A 16,331-nucleotide genomic window follows, 5' to 3' on the forward strand; every position below is an offset into this window, starting at 1 on the left:
TGCACATTGTGCACATGTACCCTAGAACATAAAGTATAATAAAAAACAAACAAACAAACAAAGACAAAATAAATAAGCAATAGCTAGACTAAGGAAAAGAAAAAAGAAGCCCCAAATAAATAGAACCAGAAGCAAAAATAGAGACATCACAACAGATACCACAGAAACACAAAGGGTCATTAGATACTGCTATGAACAACTATAAACCAACAAATTAAAAAACCTAGAGAAAATTGATAAATTTCTGGACACATACAACCTCTCGAGTTTGAACCAAGAATAAATAGAAAACCTGAATAGCCCAATAATAAGTAAAGAGATTGAAGCTGCAATAAAAAGTCTTTCAACAAAAAAGGTCCAGGACCAGATGGCTTCAATGTTGCATTCTACCAAATCTTTAAACAAGAATTAACGCTAATTTTTTTCAAAAATTTTTTCAATGACTGAAGTGGAGGGAACTGTTCCTAACTCATTTTATGAGACCAGCATAACCCTGATATCAAAACCAGACAAGGACACAACACAAAAAAGAAACCCATAGGCCAATATCCCTGATGAACATAGATGCAAAAGTCCTCTACAAAATATTAGCAAACTGATGGCAATAATACATCAAAAAGATAATACAGCATAATCAAGTGGGCATGATTTATTCGAGAAATAGTTCAACATATGGAAATCAATAAATGAGAAACATCACATCAGCAAAAGTATGAACAGAAACCATGTGATTATCTCGATAGATGCAGAAAAACCATTTGATAAAATTTAACGTCTCTTTGTGATAAAAATTCTCAATAAATTAGGTATAGAATAAAGGTAATTCAACACAATAAAGGCCATATATGACAAACTCACAGCCAACATCATACTGAATGGGAAAAAGCAGAAAGCTCTCCCTCTAAGAACTGAAACAAAGATGCCTACTCTCACCATTCTTATTTAACATAGTACTGGAAATCCTAGCCAGAGCAATTAGATAAGAGAAAGAAATAAACGACACCTAAATTGGAAAGGAGGAGGTTAAATTATCCCTGTTTGCAGAAGACATGATCTTATATACAGAAAATCCTAAAGACTCTACCAAAATACACTTAGAACTGACAATTGACTTTAGTAAAGCTGTAGAATATAAAATCAACATGCAAGGATCAGTAATATTTCTGTTAAAGAACAACAAACTAGCCAAAAAAGAATGCAAAAAGTCAATACCATTTACAATAGCTACAAAAAAAGATACTTAGAAATAAATTTAATCAAGGATGTGAAAGAGAAACTATGAAACACTATTGAAAGAAATGGAAGAGGATACAAATGGAAAGAAATCCCATGCTCCAGGCTTCAGCCTTACTACCAGAAATAATCTATAGATTCAGTGCAATCTCTATCAAAATGACAATGACATTCCTCACAGAAATTGAAAAGAAAAACTTAAAATTTGTATAGAACCACAAAAGACCTCACATAGCCAAAGCAATCTTAAACAAACAATAACAACAACAATAACAACAACAAACAAAGCTACAAGTATCACATTATCATATCTCAAAATATATTACAAAGCTATAGTAACCAAATCAGCATCGTACTGCCATAAAAACAGACACGTAAGCAAATGGAACAGAATAGAGAAACGGAAATTAATATATCTATCTACAGTCAATTAAATTTTGACAAAAGTGCCAAGAAAAATAATTGGTTTCTTTTCAATCTTTTCAATAAATTGTGCTAGGAAAAACTGAATGTCCATATGCAGAAGAATAAAATTAACCCTTCACTTTTTGTCCTATAAAAAATCAACCCAATATAGAACACCTTATTGTAAGACCCAAAACTATAAACCTACTGGAAGAAAACATAAGGGAAATCTTCAGGACATTGGTCAGGGAAAAGATTTTCTGAATAGGCTCTCAAAAGGACTGAGAACAGAAGTAAAAATAAACAAATGGTTTATATCCAATTGAAAAGCTTCTATACAGCAAATAAAACAATCAACAGGTGACCTGCAGAATGGGGAAAAATATTTTCAAACTATGCATCTGACAGAAGACTAATATCCAGAATTTAGAAGGAACTCAAACAACTAACAACAACAAAATAAATAATCTGATTGAAAAATAAACAAAAGATCTTAAGAGACATTTTGCAAAAGAACACATACAAAAGGCCAAAAAAATACTAAAAAATGTTCAATATCCAACAGGCAAAAATAAACAATGCTGTCAAGGATGTGGAAAAAAAGGAACTCATACATCATTGGTGGGAATGTAAACTAGTATAGTCACTATGTAAAACTATATGAAGGTTCTTTTGAAAATTATAAACACAACTATCATATGATCCAGCAATTCCAGTATTGGCATTTATCCCAAGGAAAGAAAATAAGTATATAAAAGAGACATCTGCACCCTTCTGTTTATTGCAGCATTATTCACAGTAGCCACATGGATAAATAAAATAATGTATTTTTTTCTTTTTAAAGAAAATAATGTATGTACACAATGGATTACTATTCAACCATGAAAAAGAACAAAATCTTGTCATTTGTGGCCACATGGATGAACTGGAGGATATTATGTTAAGTGAAATAAGCCAGAAAGAGAAAGCAAAACATCACATGTTTTCACTTATATGTGGAAGCTAAAAAAAAAACAAAAACTGATCTCATAGAAGTAAAAAGTAGAACAGAGGACACTAGAGGTTGGGAAGGGTAGGGGAAAGACAATACAATAAAGGTCATATACGACAAACCCACAGCCAACATCATACTGAATGGGAAAAAGTATACTGAATGGGATATTTGTTAAAATATATAACATTACAACTACAGAGGAGGAATAAGTTCTAGTGCTCTATGACATTGTAGGATTACTATAGTTAACAATTATATATTATTATACATAATTTCAGGTATCTAGAAGAAGAATATTGAATGTTCCCAACACAAATAAATGACAAATGTTTGAGATGATGGATACACTAATTACCCTGATCTGATCACTATACATTATCATTATCAAAATATCACTATGTGCCCCATAAATATGTACAATCCTTATATGTCCGTTTAAAACAGAAATGTCAGAAATGAGCAAAAAGGAGACAAAGAATATACAGAACAAATAAAAACAACTAGGAAGTACAGGTTTTAACTGTGTCAATAATTGCATTAAATGCAAATGGATTTAACACACTAATTAAAAGACAGATAGTTACTTTAGATAAAAATAGCAAGACCCAACTATATACTGTCTACAAGAAACTCACTTTAAATACAAAGATGTAGATAGGTTCAAAGTAAAAGGATGGAAAAAGTTATCCCATATAACATTAATTAAATGGAACCTCCTTTGCTCTATTACCATACAAAAAATTCTTAACAAATAATATTGTTAGGAGCAAAAAGGTGAAGTTTTCAATATACAAAGAAGATACATAATCTAAATGTGTATGCACCCAATGACAGAACTTTAAAATACATAAAGCTAAAACTGATAGAACTGAAAAAAGAAACAGTAAACATACCTAGACATTGCAAATTCTGCTCTCTATCACTGAAAGAATAAGGGCACAGGAAAAGAAGCCCTGGGCCGTGCCAACAACTAATGGACCTAACTGACATTTACAGAGCATTCTACCCAAAAATAGCAGAATACATATTCTTTTCAAGTGCATGTAGGCATATCTACACCTCAAAAATACTCAATATATTGAGAATAATGAAAATAATACAAAGTATGTCTTCAGACCAAACAAAATGAAAGTTGAAATAAATAACAGAATGCTATCTGAAAAATCCCCAAATATTTATACATTAATCACCACATTTGTAAATAACCCAAGTGTAGAAAAGGAAGTCACAAAAAATTAGAAAATATTTTAAATTGAATGAAAATGAAAACACATCAACACTTGTGGGATGCAGTTAAAGAAATGCCTGAAGGTCAATTTACAGCACAAAATGCCTACATTAGACAAGAAAAAAAAAATGTCTGAAATCAATAATAACAGCACCCAGCTTAAGAAACTAGAAACAGAAGAAAAATTTAAGTACAAAGCACAAGGAAGCAAATAACAAGAATTGAAATGGAAATTAAAATGGGAAAAAAATAGAGAAATTTTTTTAAAGCTGCTTTTTTGAGAAGACTACAAAAAGTGATAAACCTCTACCAGATTAATTAAAAATAAAACAAAATAAGACAAAAGGGAAAAACTTAAAATTAACAATATCAGGAATTCAAGGCAGGATATCACTATAGAATCTACAGGTATCAGCTGCTTAATAAAATGGAAAAAATCCTTGAAAGACAATTGGTAAAAATTCAATCAGAAAAAATGCATAATTGAACTTCTGATATCTATTTAAATAATTGAATTTAGAGTTAAATTTTTTCTAACAAAGAAGGCCTAGATGACATTATTGGTGAATTCTACAGACATTTAAAGAAGACATATCAATTCTACAAAAACTTTTTCACAAAATAGAGAAGAATTTACTTCTCACTTATTTTTATAGTTAGCATTACTTTGGTACCAAAACCAAATAAAAATACTTAAGAGAAGAAAATTACAAATCAATGTCACTTATGAACATACTTACAAAACATCCCAAGACAGTAGCAAATCAAATACAATGGTGTTTAAGCACCAGGTTTGCTCAAAATTTAAATAATCAATATCATTCACCATAACAACTTATTAAAAGTGAAAAACCATATGATCATCTCAATAAAGAATAATTATTGGACAAAATTCAATATCTATTTACGATAAAAATTCTGAGCAAACTAGGAATTAAAGGGAACTTCCTCAACCTGATAAAGAACATCTATGTAAAACCTACAGATAACATCATACTTAATGGTGCAATATCATATTAGATGCATTAGACAATGCAATAATGCAAGAAAAAGAAATAAAGTACATAGAGACTGAGAAAAGAATAAGGAAATCTGTATTTCAGATGACATGATTATCTAAGGAATTGAAACTCTCATATATTTCTGGTGGAAATGCAACTACTTTGGAAAAAAATTTGGCTATTTTTTTTTTTTCACATGAAAGTTTTAGTTTATTAATCTGCTCGTGAAAAATCCAAAATGGACACAGGTAGCCTTTACTGCAGCACCTTTACTCCTTAGGCTTTTTGCCAGCACCAACATTGGCCTTTGCAGTCCCCCTGACTTTCTTCATTCTGTTCTTGCGTTCCTTTCATTGCTTTCTTGAGGTCTTTTTCTTCTCATACAGGCCATGTCTTGCAAGTCTATGTTTGGGTTCATTTTTCTTTGCATAATAAAATTTGGCTATTTCTTATGTAGTTTTGTATAAACACATATATCATATGACCAAGCAATCCTTCTCTTAGAGAAAAGAAAAATATGTTCATGCAAAATTCTGTATTCAAATATTTATAATGGTTTTATTCATAATCATCAAAAAAATTATCATCTGGAAACAAATAAATGTCCTTCAACAGATTACTAAATAAACAAACTGTTTAGTCTATACCATGGAATCTATATATAATGGAATACTATTGAGCAATAAAAATGAAAGGAACTACTCATACATACAAGAATGTCGATGTGTGAATGTGGATGGATCTCAAATGTATAATGCTAAGTGAAAGAGTCAAACTCAAAAAGTTACACGATTACATTTATATGGCAGTAAACAGATCAGTGGTTATGTAGAAGTAGGGCAGCAAGGAAGAGTTGATTGAAAATGGACATGATAGGACTATGTGGTAGAAATGTTTTCTGTATTGACTTTCATGGTGGTTTCATGATTGTAAGTGTTTGTGGAAACCTAGGGCCCTTTACACTAAAAAAAATAAATTTTACTTTACATAAGTAATGCCTATTTTAAAAAATCTAATTACATTAAAATGTGTCTATATACTACTCATTAAAAACCAAGATATAAAATTATATTATATGAAATCAAATTGGCTAACTATAGCTCTGATAAAGACTCTGATGACTGGAAAATGTACACTAAAATATTAACATTATGATATCTATTTCACTTGTGCTTTTGGATTATATTAGAAAAAGTTTGGTAGGTTAGAGATTTTTATCTCTTTTATTCACTGCTTTAAACTCAATGCTACAATAGAGCCTGGCACACTGCAGATACCTAATAAGTATTTGTCAAAGATGAAAATACGTTGGGTTCAGTGGCTCCTGGTTGTAATCCCAGCACTTTGTGAGGCCAAGGCAGGTGGATCACTTGAGGTCAGGAGTTCGAGACCAGCCTGGTCAACATGGTGAAACCTCTGTTTCTACTAAAAATACAAAAATTAGCTGTGCATGGTGGCAGGCACCTGTAATCCCAGCTAGTTGAGAGGCTGAGGCAGAAGAATCACTTGAAGCCAGGAGGTGGAGGTTGCAGTTAGCCAAGATTGTACCACTGCACTCCAGCCTGAGTGACAGAGTGAGACTCGATCTCAAAAACAAAAACAAAAAGGAAAGAGAAGAGAAGAGAAAAGAAAAGAAAACAACAAAGATCATCACATTTGATTTAAAAAGTCCAACTAATCCCAACAAAACTTGAGGGCACAAACAAACTGAGAATAAAAAGACTGAAGAATGTATGCTATGTGCATACCAACAGAGACATCTGGCAAACCTAGGTAATTAAAAAAAAAATTGAGGCAGAAAACATTACCAGAAATAAAGAAAGACATTTTAATTCACCAAGAAGATGTAATAATTCTAAATTTGTATGCCCTTGGTAATAAGCCTTAAAATATATAAAATAAAAATCCAAGTACAAGGAGAAACAAATACACAAATGTAGTGTAGAGTTATAGATTTCTTAGAATTTTCTATTTAAACAATCATGCCATATATGGAGAGATAGTTTAACTTCTTCCTTGTGGTCCTTAGGCATTTTATTTATTTTTCTTGCTTTATTGTACTGGCTAGGACTTACTGCAATATGAAATAAAAATGATGAGAGTTAATAATTTTTGTTTATTCCTTATTTTAGTGAGACCAAGTTTAATATTGTAGATCTAAATATAAAAGCAAAATAATAAAGCTGTTGAAGGGTAATACATAGGAAAGTATCAAGGTCTTGAGGTAGGAAAAATCTAATTAAAACATTGAAAGTACTAACTATAGTGAACAGAAAGATACATTTAACTACGTCAAAATAAAAAAACCATCAACATCATAACCCATAATATGATGCACTGAGAATAACAGAACATTACTTCTGTAGTATTCTTGCCAAATATCCATAACCTTAACCTACTCGAATGCTAAATTGGGAGACATTTGACATGATAACTGACCAGTCCTCATAAAAAGTGTCAAGGTTAAGAAAGACAAGGAAAGTCTGAAGACCTATAACAGATTGGGAGACACTAAAGAGATGTGACAACTAAATGCAATGTGGGACCCTAGATTGGATCCTGAAACAGGAGGAAAAAAAAAAGATTAAGGGAAAAACTTGTGAAATGTGTATAAAACCTGTGCTTTAGCTAATTACTTAGTGTGAATTTTCTGACTTTGATAATTTTACTAAATTTTACTCTGTTTATGTAAATTACTAACATTAGGAGCTGGGAGATGAAGCTTATGAGTAAATTCCCTCTACTATTTCTTCAATATGATTATCTGTACTATTCTGCAATATTACTTCTGCAGTACTACTTCTGCAATATTACTATCTGCACTATGTGTGTAATTTTGCTGTGTCTAAAATTAGTTCAAAATACAAAGTATATAAGAGAACATCTGTATCAAAAACACCATTAAAGATGAAATTCTTAAGTGGGAGAAGATATTTGCAAAACTTACATTGTGAATAGGTTCATATATGGAATATATCAAGAACTTCTACAAAGTCAGCATAACTGTTGACGAGTGTATTCTTTTATGAATTAATATATAGTATATAGAATTCAGAGGATTCAGATTTCAACCATGTCATATTTATTTGAAAGAAGGAAACCTCTCAGCAACATTGTCACATTGGCACAAACAACATAAGCATGTGGTAGAATTATTTTGATTTCTTTTAAAAAAGAAATTCATCTTGTTTTACCCTTCAAAGGAAAGTCAAGGCCAGATAGTCTAGAATACGGGAACAGAGGGTCATGAAGGAAATACAATTTGGATTAAATTTATAAACAGTGTTGGAAGAGTTAAAGATGAAGGACATGCAATGACAATAGTTTCAGAGGAGCTTCAAATCCTGGAGTTAAAAAATCCAAAGGAGAACAAAGGAAAATTAAAATGGACATTTTGAAGTTTTCCTGAAGGGTCCCATCTTTTTCTGATGAACTTTTATTTTCTATTAAATAAGAAAATGATTTTACTTTTTCTCCTATCCTAGATAACTCTATCTTTCCACCATGTGTTGATATATTTATAGTAGGAAATAATCTACCATAAAAGTGCTAAAGTATAAATAAGTTAATAATATAGTTTAATAATAAATAAGTTGAGATTTCCTTCAGACATCCAACATAAACTATGTATACCAACTACAGTTTGTTGATAGAATGAGTGTTGTTTTTTATCCCTAAACAAGAGAATTAGAAATGATTCTCACTTGTACTATAACCCTTTAAAATATTGATGCTCTTTAACATCTGGTTCATAACTGCTAAGAGTTACACATAGAGCAAAAATGATAGGTTAATTAATTCATAAATTATTACACCATGTAACTCTGGAAGAACTAATACAGCTTAACATATAGACATATGAGTGGCTGAGGGAAACGGGAAAGGAGGAGAACAGAAAAAGCAGGATGGAGGCAAAAACAACAAAAATGCTACATTAATGCTAGGAGGACCCATCCATTTGCATGAAGTGGTTCAGAAATTTGGCTATATTTTCTAGTGCATTGAGTAAGACACAACCAAATTTACTGATCTCATGCATTTCTTACCAATAAGGTAGAAAAACTCACCTGATTCCCAAGAGAAACAAAATGAGATTAAAGAGTAATATTTCCTATGAGTCTCATAAAGAGGACATAGCATTACATAACAACCTTCTAGTAAATAAAACAGTAGATTACATAACTTTATTTCTAATAATGGAAAAACAAAACTTTACAGGAAGCCAATATTGTAGCTGTACTCATCTTGCTGCTATTGCTCTAGAGGAAATAATAATCTTTATATCTTCCAGGCAGTCTTTAATAAAAGTGATTTCTCTTAGCTGACATTTTAATAACTAGCTTGCAGCTGTAGGTTTAAGAGGAGTAGGTTTAAAGTGCAGCTATTCTGTTGAGTTAAACTGTAGAACCACTTGTGTTAACATTCAGGCAAGTTGGCAATAGAATTAATATACTTTCATGGAAGCTGAAGACCATGACAAAAGTAAGTATTGAAAGAGAGGGCCAGCCTATGTCCTCTGCATGGAGAAGGGCCAAGGAGAGATTTTTGGGCTGGGTCAAAACATTCCTCAAGAAGTGATTTTGGGTTTGACAAAGCAGAAAAATGGGGCCTGAAAACCACAGGTTCTACCTAAAAGAGCATGGCCATAGTGACTTGATTATGGAAAAATGTATAACTGTATTTATAGATTTTATAAATTACATTATTTTATAAATTATATTTATAAATTATATATACTATATATTTATAACATATATATTTTACCATATAGTTTACTTAGAAAATCTCAGTAATATATTCATACAGCGTTCCACTTCGAGTAAAACAGCAGGTCCTAGAATAATGTTGTTTTATTCAAGGTCATTTCTTTGTAATATTGAGAAAAAAATCAGTTCTCAGCTGGGGTCACTGTCTGCATGGGGAGTTTGACAATCTCCCCACATTTGTGTGGTCTCTCTCTGGTTCTGCTTGTTTCCTCCCACATCCCAAATATAGTCATGCTAGACAAATCAGTGTGCCTATATGGTCCTAGTCTGAGTGAGTGTGGGTGTGTGGAGTTTGCCTTGTGTTGAGACGGTGCTCTGTCCATGGCTGATTCCTGCTTTGCACCCTGAGCTGCTGGGAGAGACTACCCTGAACTAGAGTAAGGAGGTAAATCATTATCTTAATTGTTTTTATTAATCTTTTTTAAATGTGTAAATAGCTTACATGTATTTCAAAATCCAATATTAGAAGTGTTTTAGTTTTTATTTAGAAGTTTGGTGATGTTTTTGTGACCAGAAATATGCTACAGGAACTTAACCCATTCATTAGCTTATGGTAAAATTGGTTTTGTTATAGGTCATTTTGGTTAAGGTCACAGTTTCCAAGAACCTATTGATAATATTAAGTGAGAGCTTACAGTCAACGTTCTGGTCTTTTCTCCAAGATAATTGGTTTTCAACATAAATACCTAGATAATTGATTTAATTTGCTACAGAATATTTAATATTGACCAGTTTATAGTTTAGGGTGGGTGGGGAGAGGTTCTAGTAATTCTTTAAAAGACCAGCCCCAATGTTTGAACATATCATCTGCAGACAACAGAATGCTTCAAATTCCTGAAAATGAATTAGTGATCATAGATTGTGTAATTGTCTCCTGGAAGTAGCTACAAGTTAACCAAAGGTCCACTTCTACTGGAATTATGAGAGTAAAATAACTTGGAATCTAATTCAAGATCAAATTTAACTATATCTCATGTTTCTTCAGAGATCTAAAAGTTATACAAAGTCAACAACATCCACAATTTTGCTTTGCTCAACTCTCTCTACAAGAAGATAAATTTAAAAAGTGGTCCATAGTGAACTAACAATAGCTACCATTTCCTTAGGTAAAATGTTAACATGAAAAGGCCAGCCTTCCTGTTTATGAAGAAAGAAATTTATACCGATAGTCTAAATGGAATGTCTACCAATCTGAAAATTTGGGGAAGTAAAAGGTTGTCCCTAAAAATGGGATAAACTATACTGTGCATCCATACAGCAGGACTGCACCAATAAAGTTGATGAGGGTCTTTGAATAGTTTTAATAAATCTAGTAATAAATCTTCAGCAGCTGCCTTATTTATTTGAGATTTAAAAAATTATCTCTAGAACATGCTGAACTATTATTAAGACCTCTTCAGAGAACACTCTTGAATTTGTAGAAAGACAGTTGAACTTGCTTTGTAGAGCCTGGAATGTTCATCTGGATGTAAATATTCACCTAAATTACTCATTTTTTTCTTATTTAATATCTTCCAAGATAAATTTATTTTACTGAGTTCAAGATAATAAATTTATGTAAGATTCAAATTTAATAAGATCAAAGAGGCATCTTCTGATTTTAATTTCATACATGGAATTTCACCAGCTTTTCCTCCCTTTTTGTCCTACTTTGGGACAAAGTATTTTAACTCATAAATACATTGCATATCTATGAATGGCTATATTTCTATAGCATAAAGGGAGAATAGATTATGAAAATTTCCAGTTTCTTTCTTCTTCACATAAAGGAGATAGTCTTAGAGGTTTCACTCATTCTTTAAAGACAATAAAATAGAATAAAGGAATAAAATTATCCAATAACTAGTCCTATGAAAATGTTAAAATTTCTGTAACTCAAGTTAATCAGACTGGAGTAGGGAGCAGTTAAAAATAAACATGATCTGAGGAAAGCAAATTGTAAAACACATGGAGAAAATTGAAAGTTATAATGGGAAGTAGAGAAAAAGCACTTACTAATAGTACTAGTAATAAAAGAAGTAAAGAAAAATGCATACCAGTTTTAGGTAGCTTGGGGAAAGAAAGATGAGGCTAAATAACATTGTCATTTATATCCTTACAATGATAACACTTTTTTTTTTTTCCTCTGGGAATAAGAACTTGACTATGAACTCCCAAAGGGGTTGTAAGCTGAAAACTATTATAATCAAGATAGAAAAAGGGAAAAATTTACTGACCATAAGAATTGTTCACCATTAGTCTTATTTTCTTGTAGACTTTATGAACATTTCTTTCATAAAGACCCTTAGGCCAGGCAGGGGGGCCCACGTCTGTAATCCCAGGACTTTGGAAGCCTGAGGCAGGCAGATTACTTGAGGCCAGGAGTTTTGAGACCAGCCTGGCCAACATGGCAAAACCCTGTCTCTACTAAAAATACAAAAAAATTAGCTGGATGTAGTGGTGCGCATCTGTAATCCCAGCTACTCAGGAGGCTGAGACATGAGAATCACTTGAACTCGGGAGGAGGAGGTTGCAGTGAGCCGAGATTGCGCCATTGCACTCCAGCCTGGGTGACACAGTGAGACTTGTCTCAAAAAAAAAAAAAAAAAAAAGACCCTTAGTAAATACAATTCTCTTGTGTTAGATATGATAGTGGAACACCATGACCATGGGAAGGCAAGGGGCCAACCGGAGGGAACTAACCATATGTGAGTACCTATCTTGTTACAGTGTGTGCTCTATGTTCTATATAAGCAATTTCGTTAAATTCTCAGAATAAACATGGAGTCCTGGAGAATTCAGTGTTGTAGAGGTCAGAAAATATCCCACACCTAGTGAGACAGAGACAGGAAGTCAGCCAGGATGGTGTGACTCCACACCATGCCTTTCCTCTATGCCATGCCTCCTTTGGGGGAAGAGATGGGAGTGTATCCGAATGTTCACGTCTCTTTCAGATGAAGCTAACAGTTCACCTGAAACAATGTGACATTTAATAAAAAAAAGACACAGTCTTCTATTTGAAAATAAACACGTTTCTTACTTTTTGACTAATGAGAACAGGAGCATCATTTATGGAAGAGGCCCAGTTGACAAAGTCAGTCACATCAATCATGGTTCCTCGGAGAAGCTTTTCTTTCAGTTCAAATGCATATTTTCTGGTTCCACCTCTTATGAGTGAAATAACATCATCTATGAGGGTATCACTGCTGATGTTTACTGAGGAGAGAAGAAAGACTTAAAGAGAAGCAGTTGTAGTTCTATGGCTAGTTATCAAAAGGACATGTGATAAATATTTATTGAGTCCTTTTAGTAAAATACAACCTAATATATTTATTAAATTTTAATTGTAAATATTGCTTATGCATTTTTTCACCTCAAATCTACAATGGAAATTTACATTAGGAGCCAATTGTAGATTTCTGTCACCTCCTTTAAAAAATAAAAATGTTACCCATGGTCTAGATACACCGATACTTCACAGCTCCTCACATACAAACATGTACACATGGGAACTAAATATGACTTTGGGTGTAATATATATTTTCTGTTGCAAACTTACCTTCATAATTATATTTGTGTACATTTGCTTTGATATATTTTAATATTACAAAAAGAAGAGTTCAAAAAAGAATAATGTGAAAAGTAACATTTCTGTCCACTCCCAGTCTACCCATCTTTTCCTCAGTGTCTCTCTAGAGACTAAGCCTCTTTTAACAAACCTTTGTAAGTCTTTTACAGCTGTGAATTTTTAAAACTGGAAAGGAATTTCAAGACAAATTTTGTCATCCTCTCTTCATTTTTATAGAAGAGAAATTGGAAACAGAGAGGTGGAGTGACTAGCCAGAGATTACACAGTTAGCTTAAGGACCAAATATAGAAATTACACCATATAATGGGAAATTCAGTTTTTTTCCACCACTTCATCATTGGTTTTTCAATCATGGACACATATTATTGGTTGATATGCTTTTAAATATATCAAGTTTTTCCCCACTTTTGCCTCCCCACTACCAGTTGACTCTTTCTTTAAAGGTGAGTTTTAAGCATTTGTATTTTTTAAACATTCTCAGGTATTTCTGATTAGAGGAAAAGTTGAGAACTCTAGCACCAATTCATGCTTGTAAATCTGCTAAAGATTAACAGTAGGAAGTAATATTTATACCAAATATATTTGTATGTTTGAAAAGGTTAGGTACCGATTTAAAGTTAAGGATTAATTAGGGATTTCTATTTAGGTGGAAGGTGGAGTTGGGGAAATGGTTTTGGCCTTGTCCTTTGTTAATGGATGCACGAACGTTGTCACTTGCTTATTTGGAAGCTTTGTTAAAATTAGGGTGAAGAAAGGAAACATTTATGAAAATGTTTTCTTACTATTGCCATGATAAACATACAAGTCTAAAATGACTACTGTGTGAATCACACCCCCTTGAGTTGTGTACTGTACAACCAGCACAATAGCGATACTGGTGAATACATGTCCCTGGGCTATCTGTGTTTATAGTGGTTTGAAAACCACTGTACATAAAAGATAGTTTTTAAGCACAAAGAGGATAGACAATTAAGAGGGCTCATTGCAAGAGGGCAGTGCTCATTGACATCTACCCCCAGGCTTTACAAAGTCTAACAAGTGAAGCCACACTTACCAGCTCTACCCTCTCCCCTCTTTACACAATCATCTTTATCAACTTTAGCTCCAGCAGAGATTTTAGAGAAATCCAGAGATACATCCAGATGATACCCGAGGCATCTCTTTACATCTTTTAGTTCAACACCTGTTTAATGAATTTATTTGAAAATTATTAGACAATGTCTATCAACATCACAAATAAATTCCAATTTTGCTATTTTCAAGAAACATCCTTACTTAGGTTCCTATATACCATTACTAAATTCAAATGTGCCGTCATGTCTGTCCTGCTTTGTCCTCGTATTAGATTATAGTGACCTCCCTTTGACTTTGCTTGTCAACTTAATGGCAAAGGACACATTAAGTCTACCACATGGTTTAAAGGGATGTAGGTCAGACTGTGGTGGTTATAGTAAAGTCTTTTATCTGTAATGTCATAGAAGAGGGACAACAATGTCTATCATATATTGAATGCTTATCACATGTCTGGCATCCTTCTAAGCATTTTGTGTGCTTTAACTAATTTAATCCTCACACTGGCCTTATGAAGTAAGTACTATATTGTCCTCATTGTACAGATGAAAATGTGGAATTGCAGAGCAGTTGGATAACCTTCTAATGGCTCATTACTCAGCTAGTAAGTTTGGATTTGAACCCAGAGCTGTCTAGCTACTAAGTACTTCTCTGTATCAACTTCATAATTTGGTCATGAGATATATCAACATCTCCTGATCCTCTTTGGAAGACTTAGTTCATCCTTAATGTAGCTGGTTCATTGCTTTCAACAGATGGCTGATGTATGTAGCCACTTTGCTTTCGTTCTATGAATGCTACTTGGTAGATATCAGTCTTGGAAACTGACTCATTATGGTGTGTAGGTGCCCAGTTACTAGAAAGAAAAATCCTAATATTTTCAAAGTCTATCAGTTATTATGTGTTTTTGCAATTCAGAAAAATAATTATTCCTGTATTTTAAGGGTAAACAGCCCAGATGACAGTTCATTGACCATGTCAATTTTTGCCCTTATTTATCATTTCTTATTTCATACATGCAAACACACACACATGAATTTGTGATTATTTGTTCTGGGAGCCAAAATGCTTTGTGAAAAAGGAAAGAAAAAAATGAAATGAGGTTAATCATGGGGTTCTACAAGGAGTGTCGGGGTAGACCTCTGGGGGCATTTAGGCGTTTATTCATCTACCAAATACTTCTCATGCACCCACAATTAGTAAGAACTTAGAAACTATCAGGTGGCATTTCCCATGGGAAGGGAAGAGAGAGGATAAAAATGGAAAACAATACCAGAAATCCATAATTCTAGATTTCTAACCTTATCCTTAAGAAGTGTGAGGTCTCTGCTTCTGAAGATGAGGGTGAAAGATACCTGGGTGACCCTAAAGTGTTCAGATTCTCTGCCTCAGCAGTGGACACTTTCATGTTCAGACATCCTAAATTGAAGCAGAGGACATAACTTGGTCCTCAGATATTGGCACTGGAGAAGTGAGAAAGAGGACTTCCTCTTCAAAGTCACTAGAATTGACCTGATGATCCTTGTCTATTAAGACCAGAAGGTGGGGGCAGAGCAAGATGGCCGAATAGGAACAGCTCCAGTCTCCAACTCCCAGCGCGAAGGACACAGAAGACTGGTGATTTCTGCATTTTCAACTGAGATACTGGGGTCATCTCACTAGGGATTGCCGGACAATCGGTGCTGGTCAGCTGCTGCAGCCTGACCAGCGAGAGCTGAAGCACGGTGAGGAATCGCCTCACCTGGGAAGTGCAAGGGGGAAGGGAATCCCTTTTCCTAGCCAGGGGAACTGAGACACACAACACCTGGAAAATTGGGTAACTCCCACCCCAATAACGCACTTTAAGCAAACGGGCACACCAGGAGAATATATCCCTCACCTGGCCGGGAGGGTCCCATGTCCACGGAGCCTCCCTCCTTGCTAACACAGCAGTCTGCAGAGATCTAACCGCAAGGCAGCAGCGAGGCTGGGGGAGGGGCGCCCACCATTGCTGAGGCTTAAGTAGGTAAACAAAGCTGCTGGGAAGCTCGAACTGGGTGGAGCTCACAGCAGCTCAAGGAAACCT

The 16,331-nt window shown here is 33.7% G+C and overlaps 1 protein-coding gene across 1 annotated transcript in view; it reads right to left on the bottom strand.

Moving 5' to 3' along the window:
* C9 (complement component 9) overlaps nucleotides 1-16,331 on the bottom strand; it is a 91,247-nt gene that overhangs the window by 21,061 nt on the left and 53,855 nt on the right. The window contains exons 8-9 of the mRNA XM_011944402.1: nucleotides 14,250-14,378; nucleotides 12,647-12,822 (exon numbers count right to left, since the gene is read on the bottom strand). Of these exons, the coding sequence (XP_011799792.1) occupies nucleotides 12,647-12,822; nucleotides 14,250-14,378 (305 nt within the window). The remainder of the gene's footprint in view (nucleotides 1-12,646; nucleotides 12,823-14,249; nucleotides 14,379-16,331) is intronic.

Source organism: Colobus angolensis, unplaced genomic scaffold (assembly GCF_000951035.1).
Source record: "Colobus angolensis palliatus isolate OR3802 unplaced genomic scaffold, Cang.pa_1.0 Scaffold230, whole genome shotgun sequence".
Classification (NCBI taxonomy): Eukaryota; Metazoa; Chordata; class Mammalia; order Primates; family Cercopithecidae; genus Colobus; species Colobus angolensis.